Source organism: Camponotus floridanus, unplaced genomic scaffold (genome assembly GCF_003227725.1).
Source record: "Camponotus floridanus strain SB8 unplaced genomic scaffold, Cflo_v7.5 scaffold88, whole genome shotgun sequence".
Taxonomy (NCBI): Eukaryota; Metazoa; Arthropoda; class Insecta; order Hymenoptera; family Formicidae; genus Camponotus; species Camponotus floridanus.
Window position 1 is genome coordinate 34,324 of NW_020229858.1, and position 16,124 is coordinate 50,447.

Consider the following 16,124-nt stretch of genomic DNA (forward strand, 5'->3'; position numbering starts at 1 on the left):
TTTCCAATATTGCATGAAATTTACAATGTACAGGTGACTCTCGGAGAGATTGAGACTTTAAATTGTCTACACTAAGTTCCATTATTATTATTAAGAAGAACTCAAGTTAAACAGTACTTTTATGAAAAATGAATCCGTTGTAGAATCTGTATGAAATTTATAAAATAGATAAAGGTATTTTTAAGTAAATTTGAACGAGAATAAAATAATGATAAAAATTATTATTAAAAATATATATTAAGTAGATTAAAGCGACTACGCGAATATATTTATTTACTACTAATTCATAGCGTTTATGTTACAGGACAAATCTCCAATTGGTCAAAAGTAGGAACTCTTTATCTAAACACTTTTTTTATAGCAGTCGTCAAAAAGTTGTAGCAAATCTATAACTTTCTAAAACAGTGCAACTTTCTCTTTCTCTTTCCAACCCCCAGGTGAATATTAAAGTTAGAGAAAACTTATATCGCAATACGTTCTGACAAATGTATACGCCATAAAAATGTTTGAGTATATAACGCATAACGCAGATATACGGTCTTTTTGAATAAAACGCTAAAACTTCGTATCGCATCGAATTTTTCTTTACAAATGCAATGTTACGTTATACATAACGGCAATTATTAAAACAAGTATGGAGAGTCACCTGCATCTTCTCAAGTACTCCCCGTTGCCATTAAACCGTTTAGACCTACCTCGCATCTCATACGTGTTCTAATTCCTTGTATAAGATTACATACGCACACACAAACATACGCCCCAGTTACACTAGCAAGAGTCATCATTTTACAGAATTCATTTTCTTTCCCTTCTTCTTTCTCTTTTTCCCTCCATCTTTTTATTCTCTCTGCTATACGTTCCTTCACACACATACATGTCGATAGTTAGTCATCCTCGTTTTATGAATCTAAAAGTTGAAGTCCAAGACTACCAATTCCTCGATTAATTCCATTTAGTATTATGGCAGATCCGGACTGAATTAGCCCGCGTTAGCACCACGACAGATACCGTACATATCCTGCCGCGAGATGTGTGTGATGTCCTTTGCATTTTTTTTTATTCCTGAGATTACATCAATCCCCCGTTTTACGCAACAACCACCGACCGAACCCAGCCGAAGAGTCAATGAACGAGTGTCGGCTGAACTTTTGTGAATTTCAAGTATATCAGACGTTATCGTCCTTGATGGACGGACGAAGATTCATGTCTCGGAAAGGACCACTAGGAATCTCCTGTCTGTTCCGTGGTATTCGCATTCACCGAATCGTGAGGATGCGAAGATGCGAATCACAACCCGAAAGTTTCAGTAAGAAACTCCTCGACAAAGCACATTTTCTAACACTTGCACACGACACACTGTACAACGTTTCGTTTGCAGCGAGTAAAAATTGTTTCACTTTCTCTTTAAAGTATTACGGATACGTCGGCATCACTCGTAGCGAAGATGATGCGAACAATATTAAATTTGATCGTAAACTAAACGCACTTCTTAGAGTTAGTTTTAAGCTTTAAGAACAAGAACGCGTGAGTATCGAGAAGAGAATTATTATTATGTTGTATGCGATCGTTATTTCGGAGAGCGATCGCATTTTCATTTTGTACGAGTCAACCGATGCGCATCGCAACGAGAGCATTATATTCATTCCTTTTCAAGCAAGAAAATAATGTAAGAAAACGATAAAATTTCATTAGAAAAACGAAATTCGCTTTGACAGTGACTGAGAGAGCGTACCTTCTCGCGCTTCGAGTATCCGATTATAATCCGGGTTCAAAGACGCTCCTCGCTACACTTGATCTCGATCGACATTGTCTCTCTCGTTGCGCCCTCACGTTCTCAGCAAACCGCCCACTCTTCAACATCAAAGTCCTCAAGAGACTGAAATCCTCTCCTCTTCTCCCCCGTCTCTATCACACGGAGATCTCTTGAATCTGCACGCGCTTTTTCGCGCTACCGGGTGTCCCAGGTTGCCGAAGGATTCCGGGGCACGTGAGACCGACGTTGGGCGCCGGAGCCTTGGGCGGGGGCGGCGGTTCCGGTAGTTCCTCGTTCTCGTCCTCGCTGTCGTGATGACGAACGCCAACGTCGCTGACCTCGTCCATCCGAGCGATAGTAGCGTCTACGCAGGGCGATGGGGTACGAGTACGTTGGATGCACGGGCTCTTGCTGTACGACGGCGGCTCCAGAATTCGCTTACCGCCACCGGGCGGCGGTGAGCATTGAAATTCCTGCAGTTGCAGTTCGAGCTCTTGCACGAGCTTCGCTTTGTGCGGCGGCAGCATCGATGGCGAGTCCATCAGATTCATAGAGGCCGGCAGTCGCTGTTTCCCCGAGGTATTTATGCCGGAGCAACCGGCCTCCAACAGCTCCTCCTTCTTCTTGTTGCCGAAGGCGCTGCCACCGGACACGTTCCGGTCGCGCTGATGGTAGATCCCCGCGAAAATAAGGATGTTGAGCAACAGCAGAAACACACCCACCGCGATGGTAACTGTAAGGGCCGTGGTGTAACTTTGATAGTGACTGGATGCTAATTTGCGCAGAAGATTATTGGGACCCGGGCCTAGATTCGAGTGCTGCAGCGTTCGCGAGGTTGTAGGCGTGATGGTCGTCGCGACGGTCGCGTTCGGGGTGCATTCCGTGGTCGACAGAGCGGTAAGAATCGAGGACGGTTCCGTGGGGGATGGCATGGGTAGCGGGGGTGCTGGTAGAGGCACGGCCGTGCTCTGCGGACGTACCGCACCTTCATAGAGATTGGTGCCATCCGCGAGATGGTGATGTCGCATGTTGATCTCGTAGCCCGGCCGATGCAGCTGCGGCAGCAGGTTCAGCCAAAGGGACATCTTATGGCCTCTGTAGTGCGAACGCATCTCCGGGCTGTGACCGGCTTCCAAGTATAACTGGTTTATAGAGTCATACGAATCCCAGAACGGCGGACTCGTCGTCAAACCGTTCTCCGAGGACAAGGGACTCGCACCATTTGGATCCCTAGAACAACGAGCGTAACCGCGATCCTTTGACAAGTGGACAGATATCTGTTGAATGGCTGATTTGACATTCTCTCCCACGCTTCACATTGTTGATATATCACCCTATTTATTTAGTTGGATTATTTTGCATCAAAAGCGTTTTTCAAAACGAAAGAATGTAACAATTTATTTTTGATAATTAGTTTTTAATAAAAACTGTTATAAAACGATAAATATTATTGTGTCACCACGATTAATTATTCATAATAAGTGAAGAAGATTTTCTAGATAAAGAGATAAGAAAATGGAATTTTTGTGTTGCGTGATCTTGAGCGAAAGTTTCACGTCCCTGCGCGATAATTCGCTATTAATAAAAAATTCCAGTGAGAAAATTCACCGTATCGATGACAGCGTAATCATCCAGATAGCCACCGATCCGCAATTAGAGAAGCCAAAATCACTTCGCGTCTTCTCCGCTAACAACTCTACTCTACTTCGAGATTGCGAGCTTTCGCTGAGCGCGTTAACGGTCTTTGCGGGAGTTTGGTTCCAAAATCCTTTCACAGCTGTAACTTTACCCTACCACTACCAGCCTGCAGACTCTCCTCACGGAAGGTAATCGAAGTGTATGCTTAAGTTCCGAAGAACTTTGAACCGAGTGAATTAACGAGAGAGGTTCACTTATCCGATTAACCCTTTTCGCACCTAGTTATTTCGCACCGTCGTGTCACCAATTAATGACCGTCGTATATTTCATTAAAAAAATGTCAATCAGATAATTTGCCAGACTTTCGCACTACTTTATTATAATTTAGAAAATGTATATTTCTAATAACAATAATATTTCTTTTATATTTGTTAGGAAACTTTTGATCTTCATTTCTAAATAATCGACAGACATAATTAGTGACGTCCATTTAATAGCCAGACAGAGAGTAGTAAGGAAGAGCAAAACTTACCCGCGTCTCACAAAGTTAGCCAAGTAATGCACGAGTAGCTTGGACAAATTCTCGTCGGCGAGAGTATAGTTGCCAAAGGTAGGCGGCGCGGACGTGACTTCCCCGCGGAGAAGAGGTATACCCAGGAGATAGGGTACTTCCTCGCCTCTCTGACTCGGTCGTTCGCCGGATTGGAAGTGCAGGAAGTAACCCCGTCCCTCCGAGGCCGTGTGAAGCAGAGCCAGTCTGAGAAGCGGCGCGGCGACTTGACCGTCTCCGAGGAGAGATAAAAGGCCCTCGCAGATCGCCACGGGACTTTGCTCACCCCGCTCCCAATCGGTGTATTCATTCCGGAGAGTCGAATAGATTTCATGCAGATGATATCGATAGGTGTTCCGGACGTAAGTGCGCAATATGCGGTCCCTCCTAGTTTCGTTGAAGCCGTTCTGCGAATCATAAGAATTGCCTGCTTTCACGACGTGGAGGTAATAGCGAATCATTCGAATGTCGATTATGTAAGAAACTTCTTTTTCGTCTTGAACTTTTCTCGCTGTATAAATCAATTTCGTTTAATTGCTAATTATTACGAGATAATTATCTGAAGATTTTACTAGCGCGAATAAACAAATGACGTTTTTTGCAATAAATGCATCTGCGTGTGAATTATTGATCCAAATATCATTCTAAAGTAGGAAGATGCATGTCATATATAATGCGACTCAGTGACCGTGACCATTAGAGAGTCAATAATATCCGGAACGATCGGCGAGGGCAGACCCACGATGTGATCGTGTAAAGCTCATCAATTTGTCAAATTATATCCCATCGATGTCAATTACATATTATGCACGCAAAGTGTCGACCATTAATCAAGAAATCACTTCCGCTCGAATACAAATTTCTTTTCTCTGATAAAATCGATATCAAAATAAAAGAGCGTATGTGCATAATAATAATAGTAGAAAAAATCAAATTAAAAAGTTCGCAACGTTTCCTATATATATAATTTTTTTTAACAGATATTATGAAATATGTATAATTTGTAAAAAATGATCTTTCTAACAGCAAGAAAAATTGAAAACGAGCACAATGCATGGTATAATACCATATTTCTTTTTATACATATTTCTTTATCGGATGCTTTCCATAAATCAATTTGCGTTAATGTAAATCTGTACCTGTATATCTTGCTCGGTGAAATTTACCCAGGCTTCCTCGGACGTCAAACCAAAGAGTAAATCACGATTACCAAAGTCCGCGAATTCAGAGCCGGGCCCGGGCACGATCGGCATTAGTCCCGAAGAAGAGGCAGTGGGCTGAAAATTCTGATCAAACGATTCTTTTTACGTTTAAAAATAACACGCATATCGATACGTTTCACACGCAAAATTTTCATTTTTATTTTTATTTACATTTTTATTTTATCTTTATTTTCCATCTACGTCGTTGTTAAATAAATTTAATCGAGAAACGTAATAAAATAAGATGTATCTTGCAATTTTATTTCCTCATAACACTAAATATCGTATATTTGGCCATAAATATTTTTATTTATTAATAAAGATAATGAGATCTTCAATAAAGACACAATTACCTTTTTTTATACACTTTCAGTAGTTTATGCACGAGTTCATTCGTCTTTCCTGATTTCACGTTCACTATCATGATATATACGCGAAGGATAACCAGATAGACTATCAACGGATGAGTTAATGGAGCATGTACGAAGTACTAGCTATTACGAATTCTCGAATCCGTCATCCGTCAACCGGCTGCCCGTTCAATTAGCAGATTCATCGTTTACTTGTCGTCTCGTTCGCTCTTGTGCAAAATCAATACGTCGGTTAGCCGTCGGCGTCAGGCTAATATCCGCATACAATTACAACATTTGCGAATTCCGTAATCATCTAAATGAAACGCGCATCGATGTTTATTTAGCCCTGTTATATTTATTTACGTCTGAAGCGTATGAAGCGGTAGAAATTCCACGTGTAATTTGCGTTTAAACTGCCCACGCTAAACAGCATATAGCTCTACGCGGAGAACGCGGAGAACGCGGAGAATGTAAATGCAAATTTTATGAAAAATGGTTTAACATCCAAAACGACGCGGAACTGAAACACTGCGCCGGACGTCCAGAAACGACAGATAGCATTAGCGGTGTCACGTACCAAAAAAACGCCATAAAAATGTTAATACGATATTTTTATATCCATTTTTGTCAAGATATCAACTTTAATCTGACTTTATAACTGATTCACGGTCTCCTTCCAATTCCATCCATAGATAAAAATTTTCAAAACTCAAAAATAGATGAACATTCGATTATGCTTTTATAAAAATTAATAATTAAAGTTAATATTGTGTTTAAAAAAAACAAAACAATCGAGTAAGGTGTTATAGATCGTAAAATAAGCGGAAACCGTGGATCACGTATTATCTTTTTATCTCAAGATCGATTATCGAGGCAAATAGTCTCACCTGATTGACTGTGGCTGGCAGAACAGCCCCGTCGATAAAAGGTGCAAATCCGGAAGTGAATCTCGGCGGATTCAGCTTCACCGCCAGCAACTCTTCCACGCTCTTTAAACGAAGGCACGATGCGATATCGTCGGCTTCGACGTCGCCGGGACATCCGATCTCCTCGGCTACTCGACGTTTCACCATCAGCGGATCTCGCTGGACCGCCCATGGCGAGAGAGCCGAGCCTCCGAGCAAAATCACCCTCCCGATCAACTCTGCAATTTGTTCGAAAAAACTCCCGCTTTAATCACGATATAACTAGTAAAAAATTTCAGGAGAATGTCTGATGAATCTCTAATTATATGTTTTACGAACAGCACATTTTATTTAATATATTTTATATATTATTAGCCTTTCATTTTATTTTAAAATCCAATATTTCGTAAAAATAGATTAGTTCTTGTATTATTTCGCGATACAAAAGCTTCCTATTTTTAAATATTTTAATAATTTTTCCCTTTTATTCTACGTATTACTCTATATACAACAAGCTTAGACACGATTATACGGAAAGGTGAATAAATTAACTCCAATTAGCATATTCCTCTTTAGAGACAGTCGCGCCAACGTCAGTCCAAGTATTTAAACGTAATGAAATCAATTTTCTTCCTTTGCAAGCAAGATTACAATTTACGAGAGAACTGTGACTCAGAATTTTGTTAGGTTTATCTGTACGGATCAGAAGAAGAAACGTTATCGATTTCTCTTCTCAGGGGGAGGAGGGGGAGGACAACCAGGAGGAGGTATATCCATAAAACAGAATTTTTTACGTAAAGCGTAAAAAATAGTCTCTTTTACCTGAACCCAATAAATAAATTAAAAAATCAAGTCTACGGACACACGTTGTCCAAAAAAAAAAAAAAAAAACTCGTGACGTATGTTTATATAGTTTGAGCTTCTACATAAAATGTGTAACGGATATACGCAAACGTCAACTGCAAATGCGACCGATGGCGTGTTAACCACCGTTGACTGACACACGCGCAATCCGCCGTTGGCCGCGAAACGATTAAACACCTTACCTTTCGCCATAGGGGAGACGGCTAAAAAATTGGCGAGAGCCGCTCCGGTGCCATGACCCAGCAATGCCAGTCGCTCAGGATCGCCGCCGAAAGCGCCGAGATTCTCGCGCAGCCAATGAAGTCCAGCCACCAAATCCATCAACCCATAATTGCCCTGCGCGCTTCCCTTCGATCCGGTTTTCAGGAAGCCTGTTAATGCCAATGCCGAATTAGGAAGGCGACCGAGTCATTTACATCCGCTACAAATCGCTCGCATATTTTGTACTCGTTAAGAATCGTACTTTTTGTTATTTTGAGAAAATAAATTATCATTGAAAAAACTTTTCGAAGAAGGAAATTCAAATATTTCCCCGATAAGAGAATTATCTCGAGAAGGCTATTTTTCTCACATCTTATCTTTCCCCTGTAAATACAATCGGAACAATTGAATTCTATTGCACTAATTGAAAACTTTCATCAAGCTCCAATCCAATTACTTCTAGTGTTTATACTAATCGAAAGAAATACCTGATAGATTTAATTATTATCAAATTAGTAGTTATCGTTACAGAACGAAAGCCAAGATATGTACATGTATGTAGTTATTGTCACGAGTAAGGAAGATCGGAGGATAAACCGGATTAAAATTAAACATTTGCTCGCCAGCACTCAATTCTGCTTGCTTCAATTTGCTGTACCGACTCTCTTGTCACTCTGATTCGCCATCTGCCTGCGAGGCGAGTTTTTCATTCCAATCCGATTCGCCTTTTAATCCCATTCACATATTCGCTGGTACACTAGTTCCAAGTCTTAATTACATTCGTATTTAATACCAGGGAAATATCATAGAGTAATATAAATATCACGTAAATAATATAAAATAAATGTTTTCCCTCTTATATTAATAAAAAATATATATTTTTTGAAAAATATAAAAGGCAGATAATTTCATCTCGATAATTAATTATTTATTTATTTATTTTACTGATTTACGTTGCAGCAATGTGGCATCGATTCAAAATTTATTTAATATTTACACAAAAGCTGTCAGTATCAATGTACACATTAACATAAATATGAAATAAAAATGACAAATATTAAAAGTAATAAAAGAAACACGACTAATATAAACGAAGTAGCAAGAGAAAAAAAAACTGAAGAAAATGGAATCGGCTGACCGCACAATATTGGATAACGCTACAGGCATTGTTTCGCTTCAATGCGATGAACAAAACGCATACGGAACTGCAGCATACCGACAAAGAGGAACGCAAACCCCAACTCTGGCATAGTGAAAATACGGCGTATCGATATCGAAAATTGTTCCACTGAATGCCTTGGGCTTCTTTCATGAATGGGGAAACGGTGTTGTAAACACGTCTGCATAGCTTTCGAATAATATCGTTGTTTATCGTTTCATACATGATTAGATACGCATTCGAATCTTTAAATATCGCATCTCCAAAATACCGCGGGGAAAATAAATATGGATATATACTATTGTTATACTATTGTTATACGCAAAAGAGACATGAAATAAAAATCGTGAAACTACAAAAAATACAATATGAATTTTTTAAGTAAATTAAAATTGTGATTCTTCGTCCTTCACATAGAAAAAAAAATGATATTCAAATAAATTCCGTTTACAGATTAATTACAAAATGACATTTATTGAGAAATCAGATAAATTCGAGCGAGGTCATATTCATTCCGGTTTTTTTTCGCTGCACAAATGTCAATAATATTTCACGCGGTCATTCTTGCAACGCGCCAGTTTAAATTACGTGCACGATATTTAGCAGACGCTCAAAAAGCTGTGCGGCCATGCGATAAACGAGCGCAAAAATCTACTCGCATGGAAACACCCGGACCTTACGTATCCCCTTCTTCATCCTCATTAAACTCCCTTTGTTTCTTCCCCTTTGTTCCCATTTTTAATTTTGGCACACGCATACGCACGACTGCCTCGAAAATCCGAAACGTCCTACAACTTATTGCTATTATCTATATTCGAGAGGTGGAACTTCGCATTTTTTAAAGTTGCAACTATCGCGCACACAGGTAACAACCCCCGAAGGAGAATTTCTATATACAACCGCGCGGAAAGTAATCTGGTAAGATCTCGATAAAACTTTTTTCCCTTGACTGCCGCGAGTAATGAGATCATTCTTTTAAGTCTATGAAAGCACAAAAGAGAGCTAGTTGCGCCACATGATAAATAAAGCAAGGTAAAACTCGGCGCGTTTTATAATCCGAAAACTTTCTATCACCTCTTGCATACAAAATAGCGAGTGTTATCCGATTATCGCGCATTGTTCGCCATCGTTGTACGCTTAAAACAATAATTTATTGGCCCAACGCGCGTATTTATTGAATACTGATTGAAGTGTCAACTTGTCAGTCGGCGATAAATAATCATGGGCTTAAAAAAAATAACTGTTTTAATCTTGTGATTTGTTGCAAACGAAAGACATTCGATTAAAGTCACATTGTACATATATTTCATTATAATTAAAAATTTTGATAAATAACGTATAAGAAAAAAATCTCATTTCCTGATCAAATGACGTAGCAAACAATTCTTTCAGAGACGCTCTCGTTTGTCTTTTCGCAAACGATCGTAATAAATACGACTGCAAACGATCAAATAAAGTAACCGCAAACGTTTGCAAGGCGTAGCTCGTGTTCTGAAATGGTAGAAAATTGAGACAGTTTGTTTCAATGAATAAGTATTGCCAGCTTACCAAGCACACCAAGACGAAAATTGATGGAGACGACAATGAGGCGTCCGTGAGCGGCCAAGGCGGTTCCATCGAATGAATTTCCGGCACCCCAGGAATAGGAATCGCCATGAATGAGGAGGAGAGCTGGCAGCGAGTCTGCGATACTACCTGCAAGACCAGAGAACATTCTACCACAACATCCATCTACTCAGACTATCAGTCTCGATAAATGCATAAAGATAAATGTAATAGATGCAAGAGGGAAATTATTTTTATTTTTTATAAAATAATAAATATCTGTATCTTTATCTGCATCGCTAATTATAGCTTTATGCAATGATTCTCTTTATATCTCATTATAGATAACAGAATATATTCAACGAACAAATTTTCGTCGTCAAAGCATTAATAAATATCGTATCGTCCGAATCATGTAATTCAGAGTGAAACCTACTCTTTTGATATTCGACGCTACATATTTTTATAATCTCTTTAATTAATTTCGACATTAAATATTTTATGGCAACTTAAGCTATGATTATGCGAAGTACAATCTCCTTTGATCTTAATATATTCTCTGTCAAACAATATTAGGTCATGTGAAAATGGAATATCAGGTCATGAAATGTGCACGTGAAGCTAATACAACTGTATAATGAACGATAATGAAACGTTTCTTAAAAACTAGGTGCGGCCAGATAAAAAGAAGCACCTAAATTAAAGAACGGTTATCTTACAAAATGTGTCTTATAGATTAAACTTGTATAACTTTATATAAGCTCTATAGCTTATACATGAATATGATTATAAATCTATGATACTGTTATCTGATTTTAAACTTTTTTTTGATCAAATATATATTAGCAATCATTGATTATTATAAAATAAATTACATGGAAAATATCTATCGTTTCATATATGATGTAGCAATAATTATTAGTACATATGTATTATATTTTTCTATATTTTCAATATAAATGGCCAAGTGTGTTATAAATCCGAAGCATTTTCAATATTTCATCTACATAAAAAAATGTAAATTTTACCATACATATGTGAATATAGTTGAGCGATTCAAATATTACAAATCGCAGATTAAGAATTTAGCTGAATTCAAGTGAAAAATATTGATTTACACGTTTTATATAAATATCGAAAAATAATGTTTCATCAAATTACTTCCTTTGCATCTCTCTAGATCTCTCAGATCAATAGCTCTCTTTCTCTCTGTCGATCACAATATCCGTAACGCATTTGCGATCAAAATATAATCATTTCGGGAACAAACTATCATATGCCGAGTTAAGTGATGGCAGGCGAGACACCTGTTGCGATCCTGATAACGCACGCTAAACGACAGATAGTTAAGTAGGTGAACGAGCAAACGACATCACCTTCGTGATTTCGCACGTGTTTTTCCATTGAAAACTGCGAAAATTTGCATGCCTGCCTCTATTTGCCCGTTTGCAATTGTCAGATCGTATCTCGAAACATTTACGAGCGACTCGGTATTTTTATTACTTTCTCGATGTCGATTCATCTTTGTCACGCCAGGTTCGCACTCTGAAGTCATAAATTATAGATTTTTTACGAGGATAAGTGGAATGATATACTACTTTTTTTAATAATTTATTAAACAATCTTGGATTTTTACTGCGCTACCTCAATTTTTTAATCTGTTTAGGGAAACAATAATATTCCGATGATTACTTAAATTAAGAAAATGTACAAAAGAGTTGTATCGCGTAAACTGAAATATTAATTAAATAATTTTAATAATAAAATTCTCTCAATTTGATTTTCTGTGAATACTTTTTGAATAAAAAATTTCACAACTTTTCTTCCCGATTCAAGAAAATTGTAGCTTATCTAAAGTTAAATATCTCGTTAAACTTTTACCAACGTTTATCTATTAGATTATTTTACATGCCATTTTATTTTCTTATATATTGGTCAAACTTTCAGGAAAAGTATCCGCTTTTATTTCCGTGTCTTCCTCAGAACTCTAACTAGAATCGTATAACAGGATTATAATCTTATATTACAAGCAATGGTTGAAATTCTGGTTCCGCACGTACGAAGAGTTTCGCGTCGTTTTGCCGTCATGCCGAGTCTCTACATCCTAATTTAGCGTATAATATGATCATATTATACATGTTGAGAAGGGAGAGATAAAGATACGGGTGCAATAAATTCATAAAGACGGAAATTCGAAATCGAGGGTGCTTTTTGAACCCGACATATATCAGTACCAAGTTCGCCCTTAATGCGAAAAGATCGTTATCTCGAAGCCTTAACGAGAAATCACAAAGTCGTTATGGTGAATTAATAGCAATTTCGAGACATTCCACGGCGCCCGATTGTGAAATAAAAAATAGTAAGCTATACGTGTCCGTTAATTGGCTTCTATATCACATAAGATGTCACATAAAAACGATATCTTTTCCGCAGATTTTTAATTTCCTGTTTTTTCACTTTTTTAACTAAGTTTTCATATAAAAGTCCGAATTACAGGAATATTTGTATTCGCCGGAATCGTACTTTTCTCCTTCGCTAAAGGAAGATTTAAATGTGCAAATTTAAAAGACCCGTAAAGTCGATAGAATTAATGAAAGTCCTTCATTTAGAGCTTTTTTGCGATTCTATTCTTAGATGCTACGCATCTAGCATGGATAGCGATCGATTGTTGACTGTAAGCTTGTGTCGATAGGTACGAGAGCATCGATCCACCCACATAAACGTCGAGATACTTTTGAAGTCCTCTTCATTGTCTCTCCTCTCTAGATTAATGTCGCAGCAGCCAGAACAGGAGAACGTCGATTCGATGCGAAGCCACCTCACTCCCGCGGTGCTTGCAGGTTCTCTCACGTAAATCGAATAATCGACTGCAATGCACTACGGAATTGAGGATGCAACGCATCCTTACACTTGTGTTTCTTTTCTTTCTCTAGAACATTTTCTTTCTCTCTTTCCTCTTCTCCTCTCTTTCCGCCGTCGCTTTATCTTGTTCTTCCAATACCTGGGTGCTTCAGATCCCTTCGGTCCGCTTCATTTCTTCGCGTATGCAGCATCTATCTCACCATTGTGCGGGCAAGGCATCCTGGTTTCTCATCATTTCCTAGATAAAAGTGCGCTTTATTCTTTCATTCTTCACAGCGACGGATTCCTCACACGAGGCACGCGAGTACGCACAAAGAAGGGGGATATTCGATCGGAGAAACGACAAGCGCGATGAATTCGCGAGTGACGCTCCTCTTTCGCCTCCTATCCCGAATATTATTCTCACGTGTTTTGTATTCACTCCCGAAGTGCCTCTTTTTCTCTCTCTCTGTCTATATATTAAAGTATATTGCCATAATGTATATTAAACCTATCTATCGAATTTTTCCACGAGTAATCGCTGCATGAAGAATAACAAATTGCATGTGCAAGCAATGCATCGTACAACTGACGTAAACGAAAAATGATCAATAGATACGAGAGTAAAATTAGCGATACAGAGAATGAAATATTACACATCCATAAAATTATACAAATATGATTATAATTTAATTAAGCAATTTAATAAGTGATAAAGCAAAATACATTTGCTGTTTTTTCTACATAAATTTGTGTAAAATGTAATAACGTTAGCACAGCCTTTTGATATTTAAAAATGTATTTATGTAGTTTAAGTATGGCGATTTTATTTGTATCTCTTATATAATGCATCAAATAAAAAAAAATTCGCATTATATATATGTAATTATAATTACACATAAATATATTATCTATTAGATAACTATTAGAGATTATAATTACAGAGATATTACATACAAGATTATAACATTCGCAGATTATAACTACTTTCCTGTTCACCAAGAAATTCTATCCTTGGATGGTACAGCTGAGGAGATAAATGGACGATATAAATGGTATGCATTTTGAACCATTCATGACCTATCGTTCAGAGTTACGAGCTTTCGTTCTCGCGTTGCGTAATAATAGATGGAAGATATAACCATAAAAGTAATTTCACGACGATGATCCAAGAAACGAAAAAGCTCTCAACCCGCTGGACAAACGCAGTATCGTTAAAATAAGCACGAATTCCGTGTGATGTACGACGTATTACGCGTTTCTCCTTGCGCAATCCATGTTTTATTCGTAATCGCGTATGGTTCCATATTTCATTCGAAACGAAACTCATATTCCCCAGTTACGTGTTTATGGATTACGCTTTCAATCCTAAATCGAAATTTTTTAATGCAAACGTAATCGAAGTTTTCAAATCGCACGGGTCTCGTTCTTGTCATCCATCTTACACGTTAAGTTTCTTTCTTGTTAACAGAATTAAAGAAATGTTATATATTACTTCTATAATTCTAAATCTTTTGCTCGTTCTTTTGCTCGTTCATATTAATGCGCGGTTATTAATCCGGATGCGATCAATATCGGAAAGAATTTCTCAATGTCTAAATTTCAAAAAGATATTACGTTCGCAAACAGCATTTCAATAACATGTTCCGTCCACGGATATGTCCGCTGAAGGAGCTTGAATTTTTCATCGATAATATCCAGGGAGATCGAAAGCTAAGCTGCTTACGTGCAAGTAATGGTGACGGCTGCACCCTGATACGTCGCCGGTGAGAGACAAGCACGGGAAAAAGTCGTGGGAAAAAGCGCTCGCTCCCATAAAAAGCAAAAGGATTCAACGTGCGATAGCGAAGGAAGCAACGACGGATCGTTCTCTTTAATCCGGCTGAAACGTCGGGTAGTTACGGCTTTTTATTCGACAGCATAATAGCGCGCGGGCTCCCTACGCAAAAGAGTCCGTGGAACAAAACGGAAATATCGTGGATCACGCGCGAACTTCCGTCCGGACGTGCGCAATCTCCGTTCAATCGCACTTTATGAAAATAGCGGGCCTTTTTGCGCAATTTCAGCTTTAATTAGCTTTATATCCGATCGATCTCTCGCGAACGTTTATTTTCCACTGTATCCTTTTCGCCGATGTATAAAAAGGATTTTCTTCAGCAATATCTATATTTTCCTAATGAACATTTAAATATTTAATTAAAGACATTATTCTCTCCTAAGACACCGTAAAGTCAAATTGTTTGGAAACTGAAATAGGTCAGAGTCAGTCCTACGCAAGCAGGAATATTAGGAAACTGTTCGGCAAATCCGGCCAAATCCCCGTTCAAAATTTATCACAGGATACACTCCTCTGCCGTTGATTTCCATATCTGTGATCCGTATATTGGTCCGCGTTTATGCTTCACATCTGTAAGTCTTGCTAGATATTTGCAATCAGGAAACCGTCTCCATCGACCGATCGATCCGTTCTTTTGTTCACTCGTTCTCGTTTCAGCCCCACGTTAAAAGCTGAGAGAAAAGATGACCTGAGAGAAGGGGCGAAAAGGTGGGAGAGGAGGCAGTTTCCTCGCGAAGGAAACCTTGGCATCGCGAAATTGTCGCATAAAGCTATCCTGGCGATATTTTTCTCTCTCTCTTTCTCTTAATTCGATGCCGCATTAAATAAAATTAGCGAAATTAGCTCTAACAATCTACCATCGCCAACGAGATAAATGGCTCACGGGCTATTTATAATCTTCTTGCGTTCTCTTTGCGCTTTAATATTTTAGCGATATTAATATCTGTGAAGAGGTAAGAGGAGAAAAAATGTACTATGATAATTAATTATCATGATATCTCGTAATATATTGCACATCGATTATTCATGAGATAACTTTATCATCAGATTCTTCTGTATTTTTCAATCACAAGACACTTAATCCAACCTATTAAGGTCAATGCATCGGTACTTGAAAAGTTTCAAATTGCAAATGCGCGACCAATAACACTTCAGTTTCTGCAAATAACGTAATGGGATACAAGAAAGGATAATAATAATTTCTAGATAAGTAATTCTAAGAATTTATTACTCGTCTCGTTCCCTTCAGCCAAATTCTTAACGTCGCTATATGAGG

At 38.3% G+C, this 16,124-nt stretch overlaps 1 protein-coding gene across 3 annotated transcripts in view; it reads right to left on the reverse strand.

Annotated features, from left to right (window-relative positions):
- Window positions 1–258: 258 nt before the first annotated feature.
- Window positions 259–16,124, reverse strand: part of LOC105248049 (neuroligin-1) — a 33,906-nt gene continuing 18,040 nt past the window's right edge. For all 3 annotated transcript variants that reach the window (XM_011252602.3, XM_011252600.3, XM_025414697.1), the window contains exons 3-8: window positions 10,174–10,320; window positions 7,448–7,636; window positions 6,384–6,640; window positions 5,081–5,227; window positions 3,924–4,348; window positions 259–2,983 (exon numbers count right to left, since the gene is read on the reverse strand). In XM_011252602.3, the coding sequence (XP_011250904.1) occupies window positions 1,909–2,983; window positions 3,924–4,348; window positions 5,081–5,227; window positions 6,384–6,640; window positions 7,448–7,636; window positions 10,174–10,320 (2,240 nt within the window). In that variant the 3' untranslated portion in view covers window positions 259–1,908. The remainder of the gene's footprint in view (window positions 2,984–3,923; window positions 4,349–5,080; window positions 5,228–6,383; window positions 6,641–7,447; window positions 7,637–10,173; window positions 10,321–16,124) is intronic.